A 26894-nucleotide genomic window follows, 5' to 3' on the forward strand; every position below is an offset into this window, starting at 1 on the left:
TGCAATTTCCTTTATTGGTTGTGTAGTGCTCATAGCCAGTGGCAGATTTTCATGTGGGTTGTCTGGGTAGTTGCCCAGATTAGCATTAGCATTAGCATTAGCAGAAAAGGAAATTATTGTAAAAATTAAAACTTTTCTGTCATTTATGCCTCAAAAAATGTTTGTGAAGGCCTTTATAGATGTGCAGTACAGGAAGTATCCCCTGTTGCAAATACGTAGGTCACATTTGCTGGTGGGGTTGCATTGCATTATTTCCCCCCCAATAATTTCACATTGTTTCTTACATTTTAATTGTTTGGAGGTTGTTTCATGCAGGAGCTGCCCACACTGACAGCACACGATGGTATACAATTTTGTGACACTTGAAATCTAAGGTGATGTTGTCTGGTATTTCCTTAGGTTCTTCGCTCAGGTTTTAGCTCACTAACTCTACTCTTAAAAGAATTACCTTTATTATGTAACTGAGTTTCCACCCCACGGTTGCTTACAACACAGAAAATATTTTCAAAAGGATTATTCTTGTCAGGCAAAAAAGCATAGGAGTCTTCTTTCAGCCAGCTGATCTGCAGTGTGACACAACAGTGGGAGGGGAAACAGTACATCAGTCTCTGCTTCACACAGCTGGAAAAAAAACCAAAACACTTTAGTCGCTGTGAGACTTTCTCCGGCGTCTCATTAAAAGAGTTTTGAACCATAAGATTGCTTGCCTAAATTATTAGCATTTTTAAATCTTTTTTTTTTCAAATCTGTGTATATCTTAACACCAGTTTTTAGACAATGCAGAGAAGAACTTGGCTTTTAGGTTTTGAGAGTTGAAAGACAACTGAATCACTGATTTGTGTGTTATTACATGATGACCTGGTTCACCGAAGATGCAGGAATACTAAATAAATGCTTACACTAAGACATATTTAGTGCTTTGGACCCAAACTGCAACAGGACAGATGCAGGCGCATGATAAACACTGTAATGTAAATGTATTGATGAAACTGATGGACTTACAGAACACAAGGGAAAACGAACCGGAATCAGGATGACATATGAATATACCAGATTCTTTCTGAATTCACTCACTGAATCGAGTCTAGCAGTGAATGAATTAAATTAAGGAGCTGAAATACCTCGGGGAGGTGACAGTGGTATGCAAACCAGGAGAGAACAATCTAAGAATGCAGAGGAGCTGGGAAAGAATCATAGCAGGGCACTGAGAGGAAGTAAACTAATGGGGGCATGAGAAACCGAATATAAACAGAGAATCCAATTAAGCCAAAGCTAAGGAGTAATGCCAATCCAATAGTTTAAACCAAAATGTGCAAAACGAGAGAGAAGAAAAAACTAAGAAGCTCAGCAAAAATGAACTAATATGGAGAGACACTAGTCACACTCAAATGACCAAAACACAAAGATCTTGACACTCAGCCCCTTTCATGACCCCCTTCAAGGACTCGAGTATGGAGGAGAGGAGACAGGTTGTGAACAATCAAATTAAGGAGGATGAATTAAGAAGTGCTCAGGTCAAGCCAGGACACACATCAGAAGATGCTGTTGACAGTAATGCTTTGAAGCAAATGTCACAGTTAAGCTTTAGCCCTTTCCAAATACTATTTCTGGTACTTTTTTGGTTACTTTTTTGTTACAGTCAGTAGCTAAAAAAATCTTAACCTCTTCGTGGAAAACATGAAGCTACAAAATGAAACAGATGATCCTTTTTGTGCTTATACAGGTAATTGGTATTCTTTGGGTGTCCGGGTCGAACCGGGTCAGATCTCTTGTTGGCGCCGGACAGTTCTGCACTCATTACTCACTGTACTTCTGCTGAAATTGTTCGCACAGCGTGCGAAACGCATTTAGGAGTTTTAGCAGGAGCTCTTCTGCCTGGAAAGCTTCCCAATTTCTGTGTGTAGACCGTGTGGGCTGCGAAGACGAAAACGCGGTTTTGATATGTCACCATTCGCATGCTGTTGCATTTAAGTGGAGAATAAATGTCTTTAGGACACCTGGCGCCGACGCCGTGACTGTCTGCGCCTCCCAGGCTCGTTTCTGACTGAGAACAGAAAGACCTTGGAGTACAAAGACAACAGACTTGATTATGTGAGTACACAGGAAGGTCTCCAAACATTGTCGTGCTAATCACGTTAGTGGGCACAGACTCGAGGCAGGACAGATGCTTGGCAAAGGGCAATAGGGTTATGTTGTCCTGATTAAGAGCGGGGGAGGGGGGCCTGTGAGGGAGGGAAGGAGGAGGCGGCTGTGAATCTCGTCTCCTACCTCGGCGTCACCTTGCGAAGGTAAACCCGACCGCCACTTCCTTCTCCGTGCTCAGTCTGTCACTTTTTCCACGTCTCTCACACAGTGTCTGTATTCAGGAGCTAGCGCCTTAGTCAGAGTGCATTTTCGTCCCCCCTCCGTTTCGCTGCCCGCATTCATTTCCCTTCTTGTCAACCACCCACACAGCAATGAGTTGTCAGATGATAGTTTCAAATTTTCTTCTTGCTGCTTAAAGTTGTTAAAAACAAATTTGCTCGTTTCTGACATGTTTGCTTTGGTTTGCAGGAGGAAAATAATAAAAAAAAAACCTCCAGGGCGGCTCATTTGCAAACCTCTTTCAGTAATGTGTAAGTTAAAGAACAGCTGAGCAAATATTTGGAACAGAAATGCTCACATAATGAACCCTCTATAGCCAAACTGTTCTAGTTATTTCACATTAATAAAGTGCACATGTCGGAATCTTAAGGTAACGTTGTAAAACCCCACAGACGAACATACCATCTGTACACGAGTTTTTTTTTTTTTCTGCTGTAGGAAACTGAGACATTAGAGATAAGACAAGAGCATTTCTGGCTGCTGTCATTTTTCATTTTAAAATAATTCAACACTGAAGGCATTTTATTGACGTTTTGACTTTTTTTTTTTTTTTACATCAAGTTCCAACCACAGAAGCTTGGAGAGGATTTCCATATTTTCCAGGAGATTTGCAGGAAAATATAATGATTTGTAACTAAGATGATAAGAAGACTATCTGTTTAACTTATACAAAACCAATATGCCAAGTTTCACAAAGTTACTCTGCAAAACTAACTTTAATGTATTTTAAAAGTATGCATGGCTTTAAATCCCCCTTTTGTATCCTCTAATAAAGTAAAGTGTAGCCAACTGCCTTTATAGGTTTTTTTAATTAGTAAATATAATCATTTAGTAGTTATGGTTGCAAAATCTCAAAACGTATCAAAGTTCAAAGTATCTGTATGCTTTCCAAGGTAGAAGAAAAGAGTCAAAAACTTTGTCAATGGATCGCTTTGACACCCATAGTGACGTTTCGACTCCTATTTGTGATTCACGTTAAGTTTTCTGTTCTTTTCTTTTTTTTTTTTTTTTTCCCTTTTTAGGCTCCTACATGTTGGTGAACTCTTCCCAGCATGCTGCGGGTCATCGTGCTCAGCTGCTGCTGCAGACGCTGAGCGAAAACGACACACATTGTGTCCAGTTCAGCTACTTCCTGTACAGCCGTGACGGCCACAGTCCCGGGGCCTTGCGAGTGTACGTGCGGGTGAACGGCGGCCCACTTGGGAGTCCGGTGTGGAACACCTCGGGGTCTCACGGCAAACAGTGGCACCAGGTCGAGTTGGCAGTCAGCACCTTCTGGCCGAGTGAATACCAGGTATGAAGCTTGTTGCGCTTTCATTGATGAACTACCGGACACTTCTCTGAGTTTAACACTGGTCAGACTCTCAGTACATGTCATGTACTGAAGATATGCAGACCCCATGAGCAGAACGATGTAGAGCTGGAAAATGTAAGACTCTGTTGATCACTTCTTATTTTAGCCTCAAGGTGAATCTTGTGGTACTTACTTGCATTTGCAATTCAATTAGCACTGATTCCCCCTGCGAATGCAGTCATTGTTAACGTTTGAGGTCCCTAACCAGATGTGACATGGGAATCTCTGGTTGAGATTACGCCCGGCCGCATCAACCCAGCTGCTTGGTATGTCGTCACGTTCAGTTCTCAGAGCCACACTGTCATCGTCTGTGGGTGTCTAATGTGGCAGTGGATGGCTTAGGCAGGTGAGTGTGAGGGTTATCCATTTATTAATCCAATTTCTTCTTTCTGCAAACTCTGCTAAGCTGTCAGAAAGCTATTAGGTTGAGTAGCACGCATTTTATCAAGAACTGTCAATCCCCCAGACTTAATTAAATTCTTTTCAGCCTTGTATGTTGTGACCTTGACTATGTAAATAATAGCCCTTAGCACTGTATAAACCTTGGGGTAGGAGCATTTGGAGGCTTTTCAGCCAGCATCATCCGATCTTAAGTTAAGTGCAGTAAACAGCACAGGACTTGACTCTCCCTTAAGGATGTCTAAGTCTTAATAGGAAAAAAAACTTTTCGTGGACTCGTAACATGTTAATTTAAATTAAAATATTTATGCAGGTTTTAATGCATTAAAAGTTTAACTCAATTAATTTCATTGTATTTTTTTTTTACATTCAAAGATTCTGGCTAGAACCTATTAACATGTTTCTGGTATGCCCGTAATTTTGATGCAGAAGTGACATCTGCAAACAACAGCGATGCATAACAAACCCGTTTCTAATGGAGATTTTTGTTTCATAAAAACAATTTGACCCATTTCGGCCGCTTGTAATACAAGCTTGTAATACAAGCGGCCTGCGGAGCCCAGCCTCCGCAGGGTGGCTGGGCTCTCCCTTAGAGATAGGGTGAGAAGCTCGGTCATCCGGGAGGGACTCAGAGTAGAGCCGCTGCTCCTCCACGTCGAGAGGACCCAGTTGAGGTGGCTCGGGCATCTGGTAAGGATGCCTCCTGGACGCCTCCCTGGTGAGGTGTTCCGGGCACGTCCCACCGGGAGGAGGCCTCGGGGAAGACCCAGGACACGCTGGAGGGATTACGTCTCTCGGCTGGCCTGGGAACGCCTTGGGATTCCCCCGGAGGAGCTGGAAGAAGTGGCTGGGCAGAGGGAAGTCTGGGCCTCCCTTCTGAAGCTGCTGCCCCCGCGACCCGACCCCGGATAAGCGGAAGAAAATGGATGGATGGATGGATGGAAAAACAATTTGATAGGATGCTGGACAAGGCTGTTGTTGTGTGCAAGTTGTGCAAAAAGGAGTTGGCTAATCGCCGAAGCTATTCAAGCCTAAAAAGACATCTCAGTGCAACACAGACATTCTCAATGCTAATGTCAGCATCCATAACCCATATTTCTAAAAAATAATTTTATTTAAAGAAGTTCCATGAATAATCAGGGGATCCTGGAAAAACTTGAAAGTTGAATGGATGTAATAGAGCTTAGCTCCAGTCCTTTGGTTAAATAACCAACATAACAGATTAAAAACAATGTATTTGTTGTTGAACTCATTTATGTATTTATTAAATAATTTAGCAGCAAAAAGATTGTGATTTGTTGCTTATATTTTTAATTTGCGATTAATTAATTACGAACCCTGTAATTAACTCGATTAAATATTTTTGAGTCTCACCATTAAGCAGCATTATATTTAGAGCATCTTGCCTCTGTCTAATTGTAACAAGTCTTGGTGACACTGGTAAGTTTTATACAGCACTCTCCACACATGTGGTAACAATGTGTAAAAAAAAAAAAAAAAAAGCTTGAAACAATTACTTTTTGCAGCAGCAGCATAAACACACACTGAAAAAACTTAGAAAAATCTAGACTTCAGTTTGAATACACCTTTTCACTGAAGCAAAGATCTCACATTACCAAACAATTTTCACAAAATCACCAGTGGCACAAATACTCTAACAATTCTACAATTATTTATTTCAGTAAAGCATTCAATATTTGTATCAAAATGTACAGGAACTGTTCATTAGCAGTCCATTAGTTCATATCTCACTTGGACATAAACTCTGAGGTGTTTTTTTTAGCCAGTTTTCAAAACGGTGGGAGACTAGAGAATGTGACAGGCAGGAGATTGATACAAAAAAAAATTCTTCTCTGGTATTCTTCTCCATTCTAAAAGTTTATAAAGCAATGATTATAAAACTTAAAACAACTGCAACTTTGAAAAGAAGGCTTTACGAAGAACAGTGTTATGTTAGAGTACTGCAGCAGAGATCAGCATGTTGGGGTCAACAAGCTGTCATAGGAACCTTTAGGGCCTATCTACATACCAACCAGTTGTTTAGGAGGCAATTCAGGAAAAAGTCTTTTCTGTACAGTCAGAAATGTAAACATACAGATTTTTGCTAAGTGTGATGAAACTGTGCTTTACAGAGATAAGACTAAGATGTAGCATTTTGGCAACAAATACTCCTGAAGAGCTTGTTGTGAAGCTAAACACATTACGCCCACTGTGGAGTATGGTCAAAGATCTGTGATGCTATTGGCCTTTTGCTGTTTCAAAGACCGCTGGTATGACCTGAAGATAAGGGAGCATATGAACGGCTGGACGATCTACTGAGACAAAGTGGAATGACATCTGAATCCCTTTTGCTTTCTTCTAAGCAAAAGGGATTTGTGGAAAAGTATTAATTGCAGGAATTATGTTAAAATTAACAGGGAAGTTATTCATTAATCTGTCCATATTAGTTGCTAAAAAATTGCAAATAAGTTGAAGGGCATGGCATGCTGGAAATACATTTGCATCAACAAACACTTGGTTGTTTGTGATGTTCTGAGGGATAAAAATGGGCTGAGGGATAATGTAATAATCATAACTCATTTTAATAGCATATTGATAAAACATCCAAAAACATGTTACCCTCTAGATGAAACTCCTCATTGGACACCCTGTGGAGCATTTTGCAAAACAAAGAAGAAAACTAAAAGATAAAAAGATAAAGCAAACAAGAATTTCACACTTCCAACGAACTGCCAATGAAACATGATGTAAGGTTGTTGGCAGAGATAAACATGTAGGGGCAGGTTAACTGTACTCTGACACTATGATGTAACATCACCTTTCCCGTGTGTTTACTTCCCTGAACCTTCCCCAGCTTTTCCAACCAAACAGGTATACTTATCAAACAATGTCATCTGATGGAGCGCTGAGAAAAAAGTTCAGCTCAAAAAATCTTACTGAAACAGAATCCTGTAAGTTATTGGCTGCATAATGTTGCTGTGGACTGGTTTGGCCTCTCTGACTGACACGGAGAGTTATTATATATGACTAATATATTATTATTACTGACGTATTTTTGGCTGCATTTTACAGTTACAGTTACAGTTTCTGGAGGTAGAGATGGTTTGAACTCCTGATTTAGCTATCAGGAAAGGATTATTTGACAAGAAAAAGAAAAGTTGATTGGAGCATTAACTTGTTTTGATGTTAGTAATTTATTTTCCCCCACTTTGTTTTTCACTTAATATTCCTATTTTGGTTTATGAAATGTTAACTGAAATTGATACAAGGCAAATTCAGATAATATAAATAGATAAAATTTACACACTTTGTTTGAAAGCTGAACTATGAATTTATATAAAAACAAACAAACAGAAATGTAGAAACGTATGACGTCTATATAAATCACAAAAGCAACAATTATTTTTATTCCTGCTATATAAAACAGGCCTATATTTATTATTTTGATACATTGGGCTTTAATATAAAATTATTATTAGTCTCCACAAAATGTGACTCTTGTTGCAGATCAATGCAACTTTTTGCAATATTATCTTCCTCAAGATCCAGCCCATATGTAGCTGTTTTTCAGACTTAACTTGTTACTTTTCACCAAACGTTTAATTTTTTTGTGTCAAGGCAGCTGACCAGCAGTGTGCAGAAATGAGTTGGGAAGGCACAGCACTGCGTTGCTTTATGCTCCATGCAGCCAGAGGTACTGATAGTTTCGATGACATGAAACTAAACCTGTGTATGACCAAACTTAAATGTCCTAGCACAGGTAACGAAAAAAATGCCTTTTTGAGGCAGTGAAAATGTTTGGAATGTGTTTACTTATTGCATTGTGTTTTAAAGTTTGTTATGGGAAATGGTATGTCATGTAAAATCATCCTAAATATAATCAGAAGCTAAATCTGTTGAGTAAATGTGAAGGAAAATCAAGTGTAATGATAAACCAGATGATGAGATGCTCTCTGCCAGGTTCTTTCTTTTTTTTTTTTGTATTTTAGTGCAAACCATTATTTTTACAGTTCCCTTAATAGATATATTAAACATGAGTTACATTTATGCTGAACATTGAACGACGAAAGCTGAAAATGGTTGCTTGTCTCCCCAGAGTGATTCTCTGCTGTGTGTGATCTCTCTAAAAAGCGACTCGCTGATTCTCATTACGCACTACTTCTCTCTGTCTTAACACTGAAGCAGATTTGTCATAAATACAACAAAAATACTTCTTAAATGCAGTTTCTTTTCTTCTTCAGTCCTCTTGTGTTTGAAAATGGCTTTTAAACACATTTGTTTCCTTTATCATTTCTTTCATGTTCTCTGTGAATTTATGTATCTGAAAGCGTCACAGTTAATGGTTAGGGCTGACAAAGTGGTTTACAACAATGTTCACTGGGCTTGAACCTTTCAAATTTTGTCATGTCACAACATGTCCAGCTACGGTTTGTGACAAACCTTCACTCTTTGTTTGTCCTCATAATGCTTTCCCTTCACTAATGCACTAGATACATTTCTTAGGCCTTTACAGAACAGCTCTACTTATACTGTATTCAGTATAAGTGACTTCTTTAGAGACTTTATTTCCTAGATGACCAATCGGGGGTATCAGAGTAAAAGAGGTAGCATGCCAATGCTTTCCAAACTTTTCAGAGATTTTATTTACAGAAATGTTTATGCAATGCAACAGAACCCCAATAAAATACAGTGGGGTTTATTTTTATTTATTGTAAACATAAAAATAGTTCAAGAGGAATGAATAGTTTGGTGCTTTAAGTGAGTCAGAATGATGCAGTGACATCCAATGAGATGCAGCTCAGAGTAGAAGGAGGGTTAAAATGAGGAGGAGGAGGAGGAGGAGGAGGAGGAAACAAACTGAACAGGAGAAGACGACTACCCAATAAATGAGTATTGACTGTACAACCTTTTAATAGAGCAGCTTAAAAGACAAATAGCCTGGCTTTTATCTCATGTTGAGGAAAACATACTGCTCAAATTGATTGGATTAAATTTGCTAATATTGGGGATTTGATTACAAAGAATTGGCAGCGTTAGAGCAAATGCATCCTAATGTGCCGCGAAGAATTAAAGCTGTAGATTTGATTTATTTATTTTTTTCTTTCTCCCTCCACTTCTCTTACGTGTCACGTTCGCTCGGTTGACCTCATACTGCTTTTGAGCACAAAAGGGAGCAAAACAATCTGCCCCCTCAAAAGGCACGGATGCCGTGGCTTACATTGCTAATCCCTCAGCAGTCAAAAGACCTCATCACTGTGGAATGACAGTGAGTTTCATCTTGCAACACGCCACTGCTCTCCTTTTACACAGACAAAACAGATGAAAGAGAATGAGGATGTTAAAGGCTGGGTGTTTTCTTTAGCGCCGGCCATCCCCTCGCGTTAGCAGGAGAACGAAACGGAGTCAAAACATCAAAAGGACAACAGACATCTTAAAGCCCGCTTTGCTCCACAATTCCTTCAAAGAGTTTATTGTAACTTCAAATACTGATTGAATTATTTGAGCCAGCACGCACCTCAATCTTTTGCACGTTACAGGCTCCGATGTATTTTATTCAGATACTTTGGGATAGTTTAACATATAAAATAATACGCACATCCACTGGAGTGGCTGCTGGATAAAAAATACATCAGACGATTAAAACGTATAAGATCTTCACGACAAATACAGCTGCTCTAACAAAACACTCGAACCTTTGAATAGAAATGTAATCTGATTCAACAGCCTGTTTGTTTCTTAAAAATGTGTAAATGACAACATATTTTTCTATTTAAAACAATAAAAATGAATGTAATGTTTATACCTCTCCCTCGCAATACCACCAAGACAGACACAGTGATCAAAATCAATGTAATTTCCAACACAATGGAGGTTTTAATCCCAGGTCTTCTCATTTCTAGAAAGATTTTATGGTGAAATAATGATAAGCGTAGTATTTATGGAGAAAAAAAAGTCCTGTTTGACATGATTCAGATGATTAACATTTGACTCTTGACTGTTCGTAATTTATATATATAACTTCTCTATCCTAAATCACTCTGGAGGCCATGGGGGCATGTTATTTAACAAACACACAGTTAATCATAACTAAAAGGAAAATTAAACTTTGCTTTCATATTTTAAAATCTAAAAAGTGTTGTGTGGTTTTCTAATCAGTTCTCTTTTCTTTTATACACCCAAACTAAATCCAGATCAGAAACTTGCCATCATCAGTCACTTAACGGCGCGCTGTTGGCAGGACAACCACACCGACCGAGGAGCAGCAGGAACAAAGCCACTGCCAAAAAACACCCAGTTCTTCTTATTTCCACCGGGGTAAAATAACTCTAGAAGAACAAACATCCCTTAACAAAGTCGGTCTTTTAATCAAAGTTTTTTTGCCTGTGTGTTAGTCTCAGGGTGTGTTACTGCACACAGATTCCTGCCTGCAGCACCTGGATACAAAATGTCAGTGTAGCCGTTTGCACTGCAGAGATACGAACGGAAGTGATGCTCGCAGAGTCTTGTTTTAAGATTTTTGTTTTAATGAAATACTGTTTACGGCGTTCACAGTCGCTGTTTATGTCTCCAAAATGTCATTGTGAAATGTAATTAAAAAGAGTCGGCAAAATGCTCTGATAATCACCAAAACTAAGAGGATTAGATGCTGAAAATAAATCAGAAATATCATCCAAATCTGATTCGTTCACCCACCTGCTGGTTTGAAAAACTATCTACCTGATTACTTTCAGCATGGGTGCTTTGAGATGTTATCACTTAAAAACAGGACTTTGCAGATTTTTGTTTTTTCATACAATATACCTCGCTGTTATTTGAAATAATTCTTTCTCTTTTAATAATAAGCTTAATTAAGCTCACATGCTTGTGCCGGATTCACATGCATCGCTCGTCGCCGACACCAGAAAATTCAGTGGATTTTCAGGTTGGAATGCGAGATCACCTTGAGGCGCCTCGGCAGAAGATGTCCTGTGAGATCCGTGTACACTGCCGTATTTCTCGCTGCGTCTTATTGGTAGAAGTGCTTGCAATACCTGGAGAACCCTGTTATCAAATATTAAAGATGTTATCCAGCCCTCCTAGACGGCCGAATCGAGCCACAGACCGCCCCTCCCTCACCTCTTCTCTGACTCGCACTTTTCCTTTTACTTATTCATCTCTTATTTCAAATGTCAGAAACTTCTCAGCTTTTCGTCTTTTCTGACTTCCAAAAGCCTGCTTTTTTACTCTCTATTTTATTCATTCTTGCTTTCAGCTCCGCCGCTCATTTCATGGCGACTGTTACTCTAAGCTTAGTTGCCTAATGCGAAGCACATTTCAGTTTCTGCTCTCCACCTTGCTTTCAAAGGTGACAAATGAAGCTGTTTTGGAAATATTTTAGATGGCAAGAGTCACCAGCAGTCTTGGCACGAAAAGTAAAGAATATGTAATTTATTGACTTGTCAAACCTGAAACATCTACACTAATTGCAGATTCTTTAATTGATAGTTTGTAATTTACAGCCATTTTCCTTTATTTGTGAAAGCAGTAAAAGGGAGACTTTTATTTCATCCAGAAAAAATGACCAGGATTGCAGTTGTCTTTAACTGGATGTGCTGCTTCACCTCCAGCTCAGGCTTACCATCAGAGGAGGCTTTTAAATTATATGGAAAACTGTAATATGTGAGTTTTAGAAGCCAAGTTTAACTCCCTTGGCTCCTTACTGTGGTATTCAAGCTAGTCTTCTGCAGTCTTTTTAAATTTGTGACAGCCAGGGATTATTGTCCAGCTGGAGCAGGTCACTCAGTAATAACAGGAGGTGTGTGTGTGTGTGCGTGTGTATGTTTTTTTAAAAGCACAAACAACGAAGACAGAACTCAAGAATCTTCCTCAAAGCAATCCATTGTGGCAAAATCATGAGTTTTTTTTGTCACTTTTGTAATTTACAGTTTCGCAGTTGTGAGTGATTGTAGGGCCTGTAGCTTCAAACCCATATTCACAGTTTCCCATCTGCCAAAAGGATACAGACTCCAACAAAAGAGTCCAAAAGTATAAAACGAGTTGAAGACGTCCATTGGAGCTTCACTCCCTCAGAACTCAAATCAGCTTCACCTGACCACAAGAATGATATTTTACGTGGAACAAATGACTTTTTGTGAATTCTGCCCAATTTCTCTCAAACTGCTCTGAGAGATGGGCCTTTTTTTTACTATCCTCTTCTTGTTCTCCCCCCAAAAATGAAATAGTCTCTTAAGCCAGACCTGAAGTAAGCACAGGGAGAGGTTTAAAGCGTGATGAAAAGTCCACACACTCCTGCTGAGATGCAGAAACAACACAAATCATTCTCAAACTTTTTCCATCTATAGAGTGTCACATGGAAAATGTTGCACTTGGAAAAGCTAAGACATCTTATTTACGGAAGTTTGCACACTGTTATGATTACATCACTACCTGATAGTAGGTATATAGTAGAGATATAGGGATCCCAGAAGGATTTGAGTTATTGGTAATTGGAGAAAATGTGGGACAACAGTGACTTTACAAAAGTCGATCTTTTCTTCTTCACTGACAAAAAGACAAATTGGTAACTGCTTAGTGAAGGAGCCAACAGAAGCTGAGATAGAGTTGCATGCTTTTTCTCTTACTACCAGTTGCAATCCTCATATGACTCCTGTGTTCACTACATGTTTGGACTAAGGAATAAGTTTCCGAGGCCCCATCTTCCAAAAAAATCTGGTATTCTGTGCAAAGCTAAAATCTCCTAAGACCTTGTGAGTGAATTTGCTAAAGGTGATAAAACCAAACTTGAACTTTTGGAACAAAATTCCTAAAGAGATGCTTGACACAAAAAAACACAACACTGCAGCACAACAGAAGAAGAGAGTGCTAACAGTGAGACACTGTGGTGAACATAATGGTCCGAGATCGTTTTTCTTTGAGTAGAAATATGTCTTTTTTTTGTCAAGGTGAATAAAATAGTAAACAGTTGAAAACAGCATCTTATTTTGTGTCTGCTACAGGCTGAATAACATACTGTACATCCAAAGGAAGAGGAAAATAGCCTCACCAGATGAAAATTCAAAGTTTTGGGATGGCCTTGTCAGTCTTGAGCTAAATTTGATAGAAAACCCTGTAGGGTTTGCTGAAGAGGCTATCGGACAGGATTTCCTTCCACCCTGATAAATCCGGAGAACGTTTGCAAGGGAAAGTCGGCAAATATTGTCAAGTCAATATGTTGCCTGCCGATAGATTCCTGCTCGTGAAGACTGAATTCTGAAACGCACAACTTGTTTCAGCAAATTATTCATTTTCTTCCTGTATATATCCAAGAACAGCTTTTTCATTCAGTCGAATTACACCAGACTTTTTACAAAACAGGTGAAAAATAGATATTGGTACCCTTTATATAAGCTGTATGTTTCAACTCCTCAAGGCATTATCCGTCTATTATTTCTCTAGAAAACAAACGGCTGTCAGACAGGAGGTGGATAAACACTCCTGTATTTTAGAAGCTGTTATGCTTTGCCGTTATCAGAGCCCATCTCTGCTTCTTCTCCTTCACGGCAGCCTGCTGAGAGCCCTCCAAGCTGAGCCCATGCGTACCAAGAAAGATCGCGTTGAGATTTCCGACACTTGCACTGTTGTCTCACACTTAGCCGTTATCCTCTGGCATTTCCACCCGGGCAGATTTAGCTTGGCACAGGAGCATTTCTCTGTGAACTTTTAAAGATTTTTTTTAGAGAAATCTAATCTGTAGCTCAAAAGGTGAGTGAAAGCCTTGCGTGTCTAATGGAGGAAGGTAGAAGCTGACATACAGGCCGAAATAAATCTTTTCTTTATCTGTAGACATTACCATTGTCTCTAAAGAACAATATAACGGGGTAATGTAATATGTTCTGGTAATGTGCATTTTATATCTGCTGTAAATCACTTGATGTTCCGCTTTTGTTTTTTTGTTTTTTTTCTTTATCTCCAGAGGACGGTTTCCAGGCTTTCACTCCTAGCGGAAGAAAAGTAACAGCTTGTTAGAATATGCAACGTCTTATTGGGGAAGTGGATTTCAATAAAAATCTCTGAAGTTTATTATTGAAACAAATGCTCTAAACGTCTCCCTGCTAATAAGTTTCTTTCCTAATGGCTAAAAAAATTAGGGATTAACCAGTAATCAATCTGCACAGCAATTCAGCTCAGCAGAGAGTAATAACAGCTTCAATTAGAGTCTAAAAGATGTTCTTTTTTTTCTTGCTTGTATACCATTACGCCTAATCAGTGTTTCTGGCTAATTTTGATGTTGGCCTAATGGCACGGCCGTGCATATTTACCCAGCTAATTTAGGTCAATACACTGAAGTAAGTTGGGTTTTAGTCATTACTCCTATTATTATTTTTTGTTGTTGAAGCCATGGTATGTTAGACAGAGAAATAGGAGGAAGGGGGTGGAGGGAAATTGGCTACAAAATAAAAAACATTTGACAATGCAAGAAATTAATCCTGAACTAAGAAGCTGATGCGCCACAGGCTTTGTAGAGAATCGGCAGCCTGAGAGGTGTAGGAAAGGGTGGAAGTGGCAACGAAAAAGCAGGAAATGTTAAAATGGCTCCATTTTTTTTTTTTTTAAAGCGGGGGCAGCTGCTTCCAGCTCAGCTTCTCGCCTTTTCTTAGGAACAAACAGAAAAATTGACTCTGGCAGAAGAAGATTAGCCTCAGTTTTTCCTCTCTGAGAAGAGCAGCCAGGGCAAGGCAGGGTCTCGGTCCAACCGCAGGAGACCCACCTGTCGGGACCTTCCCTTCTGCGTTCCCGCTCACCTCTCCTCTTCCTCCGTTAGCCCTGAACATCCCGTTTCTGGCCGATTCTGCCCAGATGGTTTTTTTGGCTGACCCCAATCTCCTCACTTCCCCCCAGGATATTTCTGTGAAAGGTTTTTCAGGGGTCACAGACAACCGGGTTTGTTGTCAGAATAATCTGTTTCATCCTTTTTTTAAGTCCAGCAAGGTGGACTGAGTCTGTGCTGCTGACTGTAGACGGTTGGACAGCAGGCCAGAGGTCTAGATGACGTTTTTGTGTCCCTCCAGTGAGGATTATAATGATGGAGAAGAAATGTTTTTCTTTACCTGCAGTTTATCAGTTAATTGTTGGGGGAAACAAAGATCACAAGATTGTGCTAATGCTACAGAAACACAATCATCATACTGGCAAAAAGGGCAAAAAATTTGTGGATGTTTTTATCATCTATAATGTGACATCCCCCCAAATATCAACTGTCTGGAAAAGCCCCCCCAAAAAAACTTAAGTTCACCTGTGATTTACATGATTTCAATATGAGCTATGCAGCTGTTCTTTAAAGTCTTGGGCTTTATGGCAAAGTAGCAGAATATAGCAATTATTGGAGGACAACCTTAAGGCATCCTGCTTAAAATCTGACATATGCAAAACACTAAGTGTTAAAGATAACATCCTTATTGTTATAAGAATGTTATCTTTCACACCCTGGAAATAACATCTACATTTTGAAAAATGGTCTCAGCAGAACGTAATACTTTTGGAAAGCCACCTTACCGTGTCTAATTTTATTTATTGTCTGATTTTCTAACTGTATGCACTAAAAAGAAACATCTCTCAAAAAGTAATAATGCTCTTATAATGTGTGAAGGATCTAGTCCAGTGTTTCTCAACCTTTTTTGGGCCAGCGCCCACTTTGATCTATTTCCAAACGACTGAGCTCTGCAACATTAAAACATGGATAGAACTGTAACTACATTAATCATAGCTCTTCTTCTCTTCAGTGTTTCTGTCGGTTTCTGGTGGTGCAGCTCTGTGCTGCCTTCAGGAGAATGGGACATCAGAGTATCATCCATCAAATTTCACCCACATGGCATTTATTGTGCAAACCAGAGCTTTCAGTGGAAAAACAAAAGTTCCAGATCCTTTTAATGTTATACAAGTATGAGACAGAAACATGGATTATATCTTTTTATAGACCTTTATATTGATTTATAGATTAATAGTTTTACTGGACAGAAATTATGAAGAACAAATCTGGTTCTTAATCAAATCCTAATGAGTCAAATTGAAAGTGTCATGGAGTCATCAGCCTCATGACATTAACACTGACATGAAAAATAATATTGAAGAAATAAATATATCAAATCTAATTAAAAACATAAATAAGTGATCAGTTCTTTACTGTTATGGTCTGTAAGATATATTTATTCTCAGTATTAGATGTGGTCTCAACAAACCCATGACATTTCAACAATATTATTTTACCTTTTATCTGGAAATAGTGTCTGTTTATTCTTGTCATTCTGTCCTCTGTATTAATTATTGCTTGAAATGTCTTGGCTAACCAGTTTATTCCTCTGTATTTACTTTAGTTTCTTAATTTATTCTTGCATTTTGTTATTCATTCATTTCCATTTAGTTTTATTTGATTAGTTTTATCCTCTCTTGGTTTATTGCTATGTCCACTTTAGTTTCTTTCCTGTTGCTACATTTATTTTAACGTTTATTGACGGTCATCATCAGTAATCTCGTCACCTGCTGCGCCGCCTAATCGTTATCATGTGTTTCACATTATGTGTTGATTTTTTTCACTGTTCGGCGTCGGATTCTCTGTTTTTATGCCATAATTCACATCTAGTTCGTCGCTCCGTTTTATGTCCCGCTTCTCCTGTTTCAGAGTTTTGCGTAATGTGCGCGTCTTTTTTTTTTTAAGCCCCTAAGGTGCAGGATAGGGAAAAGGCAGACTGACATAAACCTTTTAAAACATACGGAAACAATTTCAGTATTCTGATAATTGAAATTTAAAAGTGCTGTGGTACGGTTGTTCTATCACACTGGTGTTAACACTATAAAATGAACGCTCTCTATCGTGGTATCACCCATGGAGGGATTTCTTTATTTAAATGGGTTTCCATTTTCAGAGGGATACACAGTGAGGGTATCATAATTTTAGCTACCAGTAGCAGTGAGAACGGAGCTGCGCCAAGAAGCTAACAGAAGCTAACAAACACTGAAGACAAGAAGAGCTGCCATCGATACAGTTGCAGCAAACCATGGTTTAATGTTACACAATACAGTTTTACCAAGTTACTCAAAGTCTAAACTGGCATTGTTGTGCATTTAAGGTGTAAAGTTTACCTTTGACCAAACGCTCCCCAAAGGCATCCCAGCGCCCCCCTTTTGTAAAAACCGCCTACGTTGAGAATTGCTAATTTAGTCCAACACCAATACACCAAGATAAACATTAATAGTTTACAGGTCATGTAGTTTTAGTGTGTGTGTGTGTGGGTGTGTATGCGGGGGTGTGCGTGTGTGTGCGTGCGTGTGTGTGTGTGAGTGCGCTTAAGGAATGGAGGTAAAAACTAAGACGTGGTGATGAGAAGCATGTGGTAATTGTTTGCTCCCAGGATTATGAGAAACAATAACTCAATGCTGGTCTATGATCAAACACATGGATGGAGGACTGTCCTTGGTGCTCCGAAAACAAGCATCACCCCTGTGTCTCATAACTCTCCCACTATTATTGGGGATGGTGATTTGATATTGATTAGGTTTCATGAGAGCCCAGTGCTCATCTCGCTTATTGTTCCACAGGACAGAAAGGAGGTTTGTCCTCCCGTGAGTACGGTGGCCTTGTGAAAGCTGTATAATCTGCTGTTATGGCTTCGTAGCAGCCCGTGTCCTGAATCTACGATGGCGCTCATGACTCAGGCACCACATTGTGTGGTTCGTGATAAAGCAATTATTTCCCATGGCCCCGCGGAGAGAGACAAAACGTATCCGTCTCTGTGTTGAGCCTTCGGTAACGTGTCTTATTTTTCTCTCATTGTCTCCGCTTTTGTTTTGGGTCAGTAGATGTGAAATGGGCTTGTTTCTAATTAATGTGTCTGCCACCGATGGGAGAACAAGATCAACAAAAAAAAAAAAATAATAACACACACAGCGTTCAGTGTTGAAAATCACTCCTGCACTTCATCTCTGTGAGAGCACTGAGTTACTGACAAGTGCATGCTCATTCAGAGCTGGTTATCGTACGCTTATGCTTGCTTTCGCAGGTGCTGATTGAGGCAACCGTTTCCAGGGAGCGGCGAGGTTACATTGCCTTAGATGACATCATGGTGCTCAACTACCCCTGCTGTAAGTGCCACTTCACACAACAGTTACACAAGGTGCTGCGTGCCAGCCGCATTAAGTGATTGTAAGGCAGAAATGTGTGAACATATATTTCGAAGCAGCTCAAAACATCACTAGAGCTAAACGAAGAGTAACGACTGAATAACCTTTTATGGCAAGTGGGTTTATCACACAGGGCTCTGACCGGATCTTCAAACCAGATATCTGAAAAGTTTATTAAAACATTTTTATGTCCCTAATTAGGCTTTGGATATTTCAAACGGTGTTCATCAAAGGATAAACGGCATTTCTTTTCTCAGTCAAGTGTGTCAGGCTTTCAGCTCCAGATACCAATAACGACCTTCTTCCTGCCAATTTCTTGGTGCATTTTTACTGTCAATAAAATCATAACTTGCAATAACCACAGTGTAGACATCTGGTGATAATTTTATTCCAGACATCTTAAATGATTATTTTCTAAAAGGAAAGCCATATTTGTGGATATGTGGAGCTGAACCTTGTTAGAAAAGAAAAATAGATTCAATTTGTCCAAAAAAATGACATGTAGGATTTTTAAAATTTTGATTGTGTAAAGGTGGAAAGACTCTTCTATGTAAACTAACTAAAATAATGTAATTATGTATATGAAAAATACATTTACATTATGCACAATCCATTAACACTGCCACTTAAATTGTGAGAATTTTTTGTTTTTCCTAATACAATTCCCAGTTTTGAGCCTTAAAATGAGTATAACATTATTTTAAATAGATACATATAAGGTTTATTCTAATTTATTGAAAGATGACATATGTTACTAGAATTCTACAGATGTTACAAAGACAAAACATATTGTAAGCACAGTTGGTTTTGAAAACCCCGAATAAACAAAATGTCAACACTTATCTTTACTTAATGATTGTAATCTTACTGAAGCTGCAGTTCTTTTTCAAAAGGCTTTTTTTCCCACCAACCACCACAGACTTAACACTTTGTGAGAAGGCAGTCTAGGATTGTTCACTGCCTGCACCAAAAGGCTTTTTGTGTCAGTAGTGGCAGGAGAGCGTAGCAGTTCGGTGTGTCCTCGGCCCCTAAGGACCTCTTGCAGAACAGAGTGACTGAGACACCTGAACTTACCTGGACAGAGCCACGCTCTGAACTCGAGGCGCCTTGTCGGCACACTTGGCACTTCCAGACTCAGACGGGGATCAACTCCCTGCTAATGTCACAGGAGAAATGTTGTGATTCTGATGAATTTGGACATTTCAGGCTCTCTGTGTTACAGATCAGTGTTTTTAACCACGCCAACACCAGCTGTGAGATTGGGTCGCACTCCTCCTGTATACTTACCACCCAGCAGGCCACCCTGCTACTCCCAGACACAACAGATGGCATCCGCTCACTGCTCCCACTGTGGCCATTAAATAATTAAGACTCTCATCAAGACCTGAGCGCGCCTTATGATGTGGCGCTCGGCCAGCTGACATCACTTGGCAGCCAGGAGTGTGGGGGAAGTACGAGACAGAAGGCAGCAGAAAGCGTTAAATGGTCAAAAATAGACTAAATCTATGAAAAAAACCCAAAAACTCCATGTTAAGAATTCTGGTTAAAGCACGGTTGACATTTCAGTTTTATCCTCCTGAGTCGCAGTCTTTGACTCTGAAACTAGTGTTGCAGTTCAATGAAATATTCATCATGCTAAAGAGTCCTGAGGATAAGATCTGACACATTTAGCCGTACAACAGCGAGGCTCCAGCCAACTGGGGGGCGTAGTCTTTTCCACTCGTGCTCATCTCCCTGTTTGTTTACTGTCTGTTTAATGCTCAGGCATAAATAATTCGGAGAGGACGGGGTGCAGTTACTCAAAGGGAACACGGTGGCCACATGTGGGGTACAAATACAAGCACTTTCCCTAACTTACTGTACAGAAACAAGATCAAGAAATTTTCATCTCCGTCTCTGCGAGATAGAGACGCAGTTTTGTGCAAATCCGAGCATGAGATGAGCGAGATCCAAACATTTGCTTCTCCCCGATGCTTCTGCTTCACAGTTGCTCTCTCGTCGCCACCTGCCAATCATCTAGAGTGGCACGTCGGCATGTCCTACACAGTTTTCTCGGGGATGGCTGGCAGCGTGGTCGGCATTTACCCGGCACTTTGGCGCAGCAGGGGGTTGCTTCTCACTCTTTTAATTGTTAATTGCAAAGTTGGACGAGAGGGCCGCTCCCACATGCTGACTCATTGGCAGCTTCACTCAGCACACTGGGACGTTATTAGTCAATCCATGGAAGGTTGATGCTCGCTCTGTGGCTTTTCTTTGGAAACTCACACCTACATTATGCTCGTCGATAGAGATCGATCCTGTCTGTTAGCAAGTTATTTTAGTAACGGACACTCTGCAGTCGTTTTCAAACATGTTTGCTTCGAATCCTTTTTATTTTTTTAGAACTAATGCTCTCCTAACCCGAATCTTCCCCAAGAAGAAATAGCAACTGTTCACATTTTGTGCTGGTGGATCATAAATAGGGCTTTAAAACTTAAGGAGAACAAAGAGGAGCAAGAAACTAAACAAATAGAGTAGGAACGTTATTGAAAATTTAAACAGACTTTTCACTTAGTACCCAAAAGTTTAATGTCAATTTTATTGATTTAGCACTTTATAACAAGGACGACAGAAAAAAATAGTAAGATTATAAAATACATTACAAACATAAGAAAGGTTAGAGAACAAAATCAAGTTATAAATATGTATTAGGTTTAAAAGTCAGAGAGCAGAAGTAGGTCTGACTTTTGCTCTGTGATTTGCTCAGAAGTGATCAATGTTCTGAGCAGATCTAACATAGAGGTTAGTTGTTCCAGAGGCAGCTGCTAAGATCACCTCAACTTTTTGATTTAGTTGTTGTGTGGAGCATTTGGTTATTTGACCTTAAGGTTCTTGGGTGCGGATTTGTGAAACGTATCATAGATAGGATGGTGCCAGACCATAAAGAGCCTTAAACACCAACAACAAAAGATGGAAAGCTCTCCTGTTACATACTCATGTTTTCATGTGCCGGCTAGGAGTCATTTTCTGTCAGGCATTCACTTTCACCCTCCGACTGCAAAGACAGGAAGACTGTTCTCTCAAATTTCTTACAATATCCTGAGCGTCTTGGAACAAAAAAAGCAAATGGTGAAATATATAAAAAAACAAATTCACCTGTGTTGAGCCAGAGGATGTGATGAGCTCTCCATTAACACACAGGCAGATTCTCAACTCAGATTCAGATCCATACTAAGGCTGACTACAGCCCAACATCCACAAGGCAAGACCTGGACTTCAAAATCCAAAACATGCATTTAAAGACCTTCTCTTCTTCAATACAACTTTCAACTTTCCCCTTTTTAACTTTGCAAGGAAGCACCAAACATGTACCTTTGACAGATGGAAGAACATGACAAGAAAAGTTTTTGTCAGGACAGTCCTGATGGCTTTAAAGTTACTGGTATGACGCTAACTCCCATTGGAGACATTTTCCACATAAGAGTGAAGGAGGCTCCATTGTGGTCTAAGGAGATTTTGGCTTCAACAGAACAATGGAGCTTCAGGTTGTGCAGAGGCATCAAATGTACAGCTGGCTATGTGGAGATGTTGCAATTGATATTCCTCTTGACTGGGAGCCATTGTGTCTGCAGTGATACCTGAGTCTTTTGTGCTCAAAACTGCAGTTCGCACTTCTTTTGGACCAATCTGTTTGTTCTCCCTCATCTAATTTCCACAAATGAATGAGGATGGATTGCAGGGGAGGTTTACAAAAGCGGATGTCTGTTTCTGAGCATAGATACCCTCTAAAACTCACCATACTGCATTGTACTCTAATGCTCTGTAACAAAAACTATGCTTTATAAGAGGTCGTTTTTCAATTTACTTGTTGTGAATGTTACTAAAAAAATTACAATGTGAACTGCTTTTTATTACGAAGCAGAACAATCAAAGAAATTCCAATGTTTCTTATTTTCTTTCACTTTTAAAAGAAAGAAAATGTGAATGTTATTGAATATGAATCATGCACAGAGAAAGACTAGAAGAAAAACTAAATTGGGACAATTTATTAAATCAAATTCAAACTTACACCTAACCCGTTGTAATGTTTTGAAAAACAAGAAAATGACAAAGTACCTGAGAAATCAAGAAAAGCCTTGACAACAGTGGGGTGGATTTGTGATTCATGATGTAGTACGTTAAGATGATTCTCTCTCTCTTTTTCTTTCTTTAGATAAGGCGCCACACTTCTCCAGGCTGGGAGACGAGGAAGTAAACGCTGGTCAAAATGCCACTTTCCAGTGCGTTGCTGCTGGAAGGGCCTCTGAGGCGGAGAAGTTCCTACTGGAGGTAAGTTGAGCTTTTCTGGTTAAATTAGCCTTAGTTTACTCAAGGAACTGCAAGTAGGGTTAATACTGGATTATATTTAACATTTACAAAATAAGAAGTTTCTTATTTACTTGAATTTCTTCATTTTAAGATACAAAACATATTTTTCTGCAACATTAAAACAGTAATATCTAAAGAAAAAGCAAGTTATGACGCTCCAACACATCCACAAATGCATGTTCTTAATCAGAAAACAACACGATGGCTTACAAATCCTGAAGTAACAGTCCAGCTCCCAATCTTCACTTTAGATCAGAGACTCATTGCTTTATTCTGGACTGGTTTTCCACTCCTGACCTTTCCAGCTCATTGCCAAGAATATGATGATTTTTTTTTTAACATTTTATTGAGGAGCTTCTTATTTCACAACCAAACAAGTCGATGAAGTGATGGCAAGGAACATTTTGCCCTCGACCTAACCTCATATCTCCATCACCCTGTCAAACATGAATACAGAGTGTTGTTTGATTACTCTTTGCTTTGGTGTAAATCAGAAAACAGGAAGACAAATTCAACTCTGGCGGTATAACATGAACTAAATTCAGTTCTTGCTTTTATTGATACTACATTTCACATTGATTTTGTTCATGGAAATAACTCAACAAACTCAAATCTATCTAGCTCAAATACATGAGGTACTTCAGTCGGAAACTCCATCAAACTACTAAACCTTATAAGGAAAAAGCCTTGGAACCTTCCAACATGCAGCCTTTGACTTCCTCACTTTTCACACAAAGCATTTCTATAGAGGTCCCCAACCTTCATAAATAAATAAAATAAATTAGTTATGAAGTGAAATCACCTTATCAGAAAGCAGCCAACTGCCCTGGAGAACTTTCTGAATAAACCTAACATAAGAAAAGGAAAAGCATCATTACATAAAAATTACATAAAAAATGTAACTTTTTTTTGGAAGCAGGACGGGAGACTTGTACAACACACTCTTAAAAGCTGAATGCTCTGGAGGCTTTGCAGGTGGATGTTTTACCTCATTCTACCAACCCGGACCAGAGCAGCTCCTGCCATCCGTTATCCTCCATTTATCAGAGATTAGTCTGCAGCACTAGCTGGTCCTGGTAGAAAAACATCAGACATCTCTCTTCCCAGTGACACTATACAGTTGGGAGATTTGCAGACCCTCAGAAAACTTTCTTGTCTGCCTCCTCCCGTTAAGAAATGCCCATAAACTTTGATGTTTACAGAAGTGATCCTGTCCAGATGCCTTCAGCTTTACTCCAAGCTCACCTGGATGACGCGGCTCCTTCCCCTATAGTTCCACTTCAGCCATCCTGTAGGTAGAGCTCATTTCAGCTGCTTGCATTCAAGATTTCTGCCATATAGTCTAAAGATGGACTAAGATGCAGACGGGAGCTAGAGAGGAACATTGAGTGCATATTTTAATGATAAATAAGAAAACTTATAAAGCTTGTGGCAGGCAGAGAAAAAAAGAAGAGGCAACGGGATGCAGCTCAGGGGAAAATAGATGGAGGAACCAGCAGAGAGTATTACAGACCAGACAGCTTAAATACACTGAGGTAGAGAAGACAGTGTCATGGGAACCAGAGGGACTAATCAGAGGCAAGCACAGGCAGCTGGGGAAGAGAGCAGGCAGAGGGAAATTAGGAGATGAAGACAAAATCCAAGTTGACAAACAGGAAACGCAGATTATGGGATTGCAACAAGCTTCATAACAGTCTTTTGTTCATTTCACAGCTAAAAACAAACATCTGTTTTACTGTAGAGCCTTAAACCATCTTTCCTTCCACCACTTTATCACAAAACCACTTGTGAAAGAGACACCGACGTACTTGAACTCCTCTACTTGACAAAACTACGTAATTCTTAAAATTTGATGATATCTACAGAGTAAGGAATCAGGCAAATGGAAAACATAGCAAAGTGAAAATTTTTACTCAAGCTGTTCCTAGATTTAATTAGATCTAAAAACATAGAGTCCCACGTTTGGTGTTCACAAAGGTCAAAATGACACAATTCATTATTTTTAACCTGATCTGCACCAACAAAGCTTCATTATCAGATTCCTTCAACAGGTTCAGAAAACATGCCTCAGGGACACAACATAGAAAATGTGCTTTGGGAATATAATAAACCATTTTTTACAGTTATAAACCAAAGGAAAGGGCTGACAGTATGGTCTGGACTTGTTCACAGCTTCTGATAACACACACCTCACGCGGTAGGAGTTTTTCTACTGGAGATGTTCGTCCTCACAGTTAGGCTTTAATTTGTGGATTTCTGTTTGTTTCAACCCTTTCTAGATGCTATCTTAGGACTCGCCCTCCACAGAACCTAGAAATAAAGTGTTGACATCTGCCATAATAAAAGCCCTAAACATAAGCTGTAAAAAATGAAACAAATCCCAAAGTAATGGACTGAATCCCAGAGAAATCCCAGAGAAATCCCAGTGAATCAAAGGCTTTATTGTGTCTAGATTTGATGGATGAAAATATCAATGTATAGCAGTGAGAAACTACACTTTACAGCAGTTCTAACTGTGCTGCAGTTGCATCATTGGAGGCATCTCTGGATTCCTGAGGTGCAGCTCAGACCTCTATAACCGTTTCAGAGGCACTAGGCGAAGGGGGAGGAGTAAGTTAAGCTAATTTACTGATCAGTTTCAGCAATTGCTTTTGTTTCCCTTAGAGGTCCTTTAGTATATATATTTTTTTCCAAATATCTTCGTTATTTATCTGATTTTGGTTGCATATTCCAGAAGTTTCCAACTTAATATTTAAACACTCCAAACAATAGTTTAGATGGTCATACAAAGATCTGTTTAGTAATACAAACCAGTAAATACAAATACTAGTTTCAAGTGTTTTGCAGCTTTTACTTCCAGGATTATCGTCTTTTTATCTCCATCCATCTTCATATAAACACTGACCAGCTTCTCTTTCCTTGCTGAAGAAAAACATACCCACAGCACGCTGCTGCCACTGCCATGTTTTACTGTCTGAATATTGTGTTCAGAATGACGTAGGTCAAAAATATTTCTCTCACGTGTTAGCTGTGTCTTCTATGTCTTGTGGAAAACTGCAAACAGGACTTCTTATATCTTTCAAACATTGCTTTTGTCTTTCCAATCTTCCGCTGGCAGATTTGTAGAGGTCACGACTAATAGCTTTCCTGACCTGACCTATTACATGTTAACACATTCTCCCTCCTCTGCTATTGACACCTGGGGCTGCTTCTCTACTTAATCAATTCCTCATGTAACCTGTCAGTTTAAGATTGTACTTGTGCCATATTATATCCATATTTATACAATTGTTTAAATGAGAATTTGGAAGATGGAGTATGGAACCATGAAGTATGGAATGTTGCTTCAAACCCAACCCGAACCCCCTTCACAACAACACCATGACACATCTGCTTTGTTCCTTGTTCTTCAAGATGCTGTTTGTTCCCTAATGTCCTTAAACCAACCTCTGAGATCGCACACAGTTTGACACAAATGATTTCTTATTACCGTTTATTTACAATTATCAGAGTAAAATGTGTTGAAGACAAACTGATGGCACATTTTTTTGGTTTTCATTTATGAGCAATTTTCAATTACTGTTAGCATAAACTCACAGTCCGATTAAAGGACATTTGGGTTCATGTCGGGAGCTATTCTTTAAAAAAAAGCATCAAAAGAAAAAGGATAAAAACTGGCTCAAATATCTTTTTAAAGTCATTCTGTTTATGTCTTTTTATTCCACATCTCTTTTCTTGATTTTTCTCTTCTTTGTTGTTCTTTTAGCAACTTTCCAAATTGAGAATTGAACAGTCTCTTCAAAGAAAATCTAAGGCTCTTGGGCATAAATGTTCCCACACAGATCCTTTTAGTGAAGCAAATCAATAAGTTAGGTTTCAAGTTTTACTTAGAACCACTGCAGTAAGTAGAAAATGCTACCTCACATAACCCGTCGAGAAAGGATTTATTCCGTTGTCATTTTTTTCCCCCCACTGCATTTATTGAAACAAAACTCTTTCTAATGTTTCTTTTTCTTCTTCATCTTTGACTCTTTCAGAGGAAGTGGAGGAGCTCCACACATTTCTTCTGTTATTGTTTCTGTGCTTCTAAGGAATAAAATGTCAGATTTCAAAATTGTAATATCTTGTTGTAGTAAAGTTAACATCAAACAACATATTAATTTGCTGCCGCCGACATCTTCCCACCCACAACAGCTAATGGTCATCATGGCAGATCAAGGCAGCCCTGCTCCATTGTGTAAAAGTAGCTCATGTTTGATTTTGGTAACTGAGGTGT

The 26894-nt window shown here is 39.3% G+C and overlaps 1 protein-coding gene across 4 annotated transcripts in view; it reads left to right on the plus strand.

Annotated features, from left to right (window-relative positions):
• ptprub (protein tyrosine phosphatase receptor type Ub) overlaps positions 1-26894 on the plus strand; it is a 228206-nt gene that overhangs the window by 113500 nt on the left and 87812 nt on the right. For all 4 annotated transcript variants that reach the window (XM_008432338.3, XM_008432340.3, XM_008432339.3 and 1 more), the window contains exons 3-5: positions 3387-3658; positions 18151-18232; positions 22464-22579. In XM_008432338.3, coding sequence (XP_008430560.1) covers positions 3387-3658; positions 18151-18232; positions 22464-22579 — 470 coding nt within the window. The remainder of the gene's footprint in view (positions 1-3386; positions 3659-18150; positions 18233-22463; positions 22580-26894) is intronic.

Source organism: Poecilia reticulata, chromosome 16 (assembly GCF_904066995.2).
Source record: "Poecilia reticulata chromosome 16, P_reticulata-male-v2, whole genome shotgun sequence".
NCBI lineage: Eukaryota > Metazoa > Chordata > Actinopteri > Cyprinodontiformes > Poeciliidae > Poecilia > Poecilia reticulata.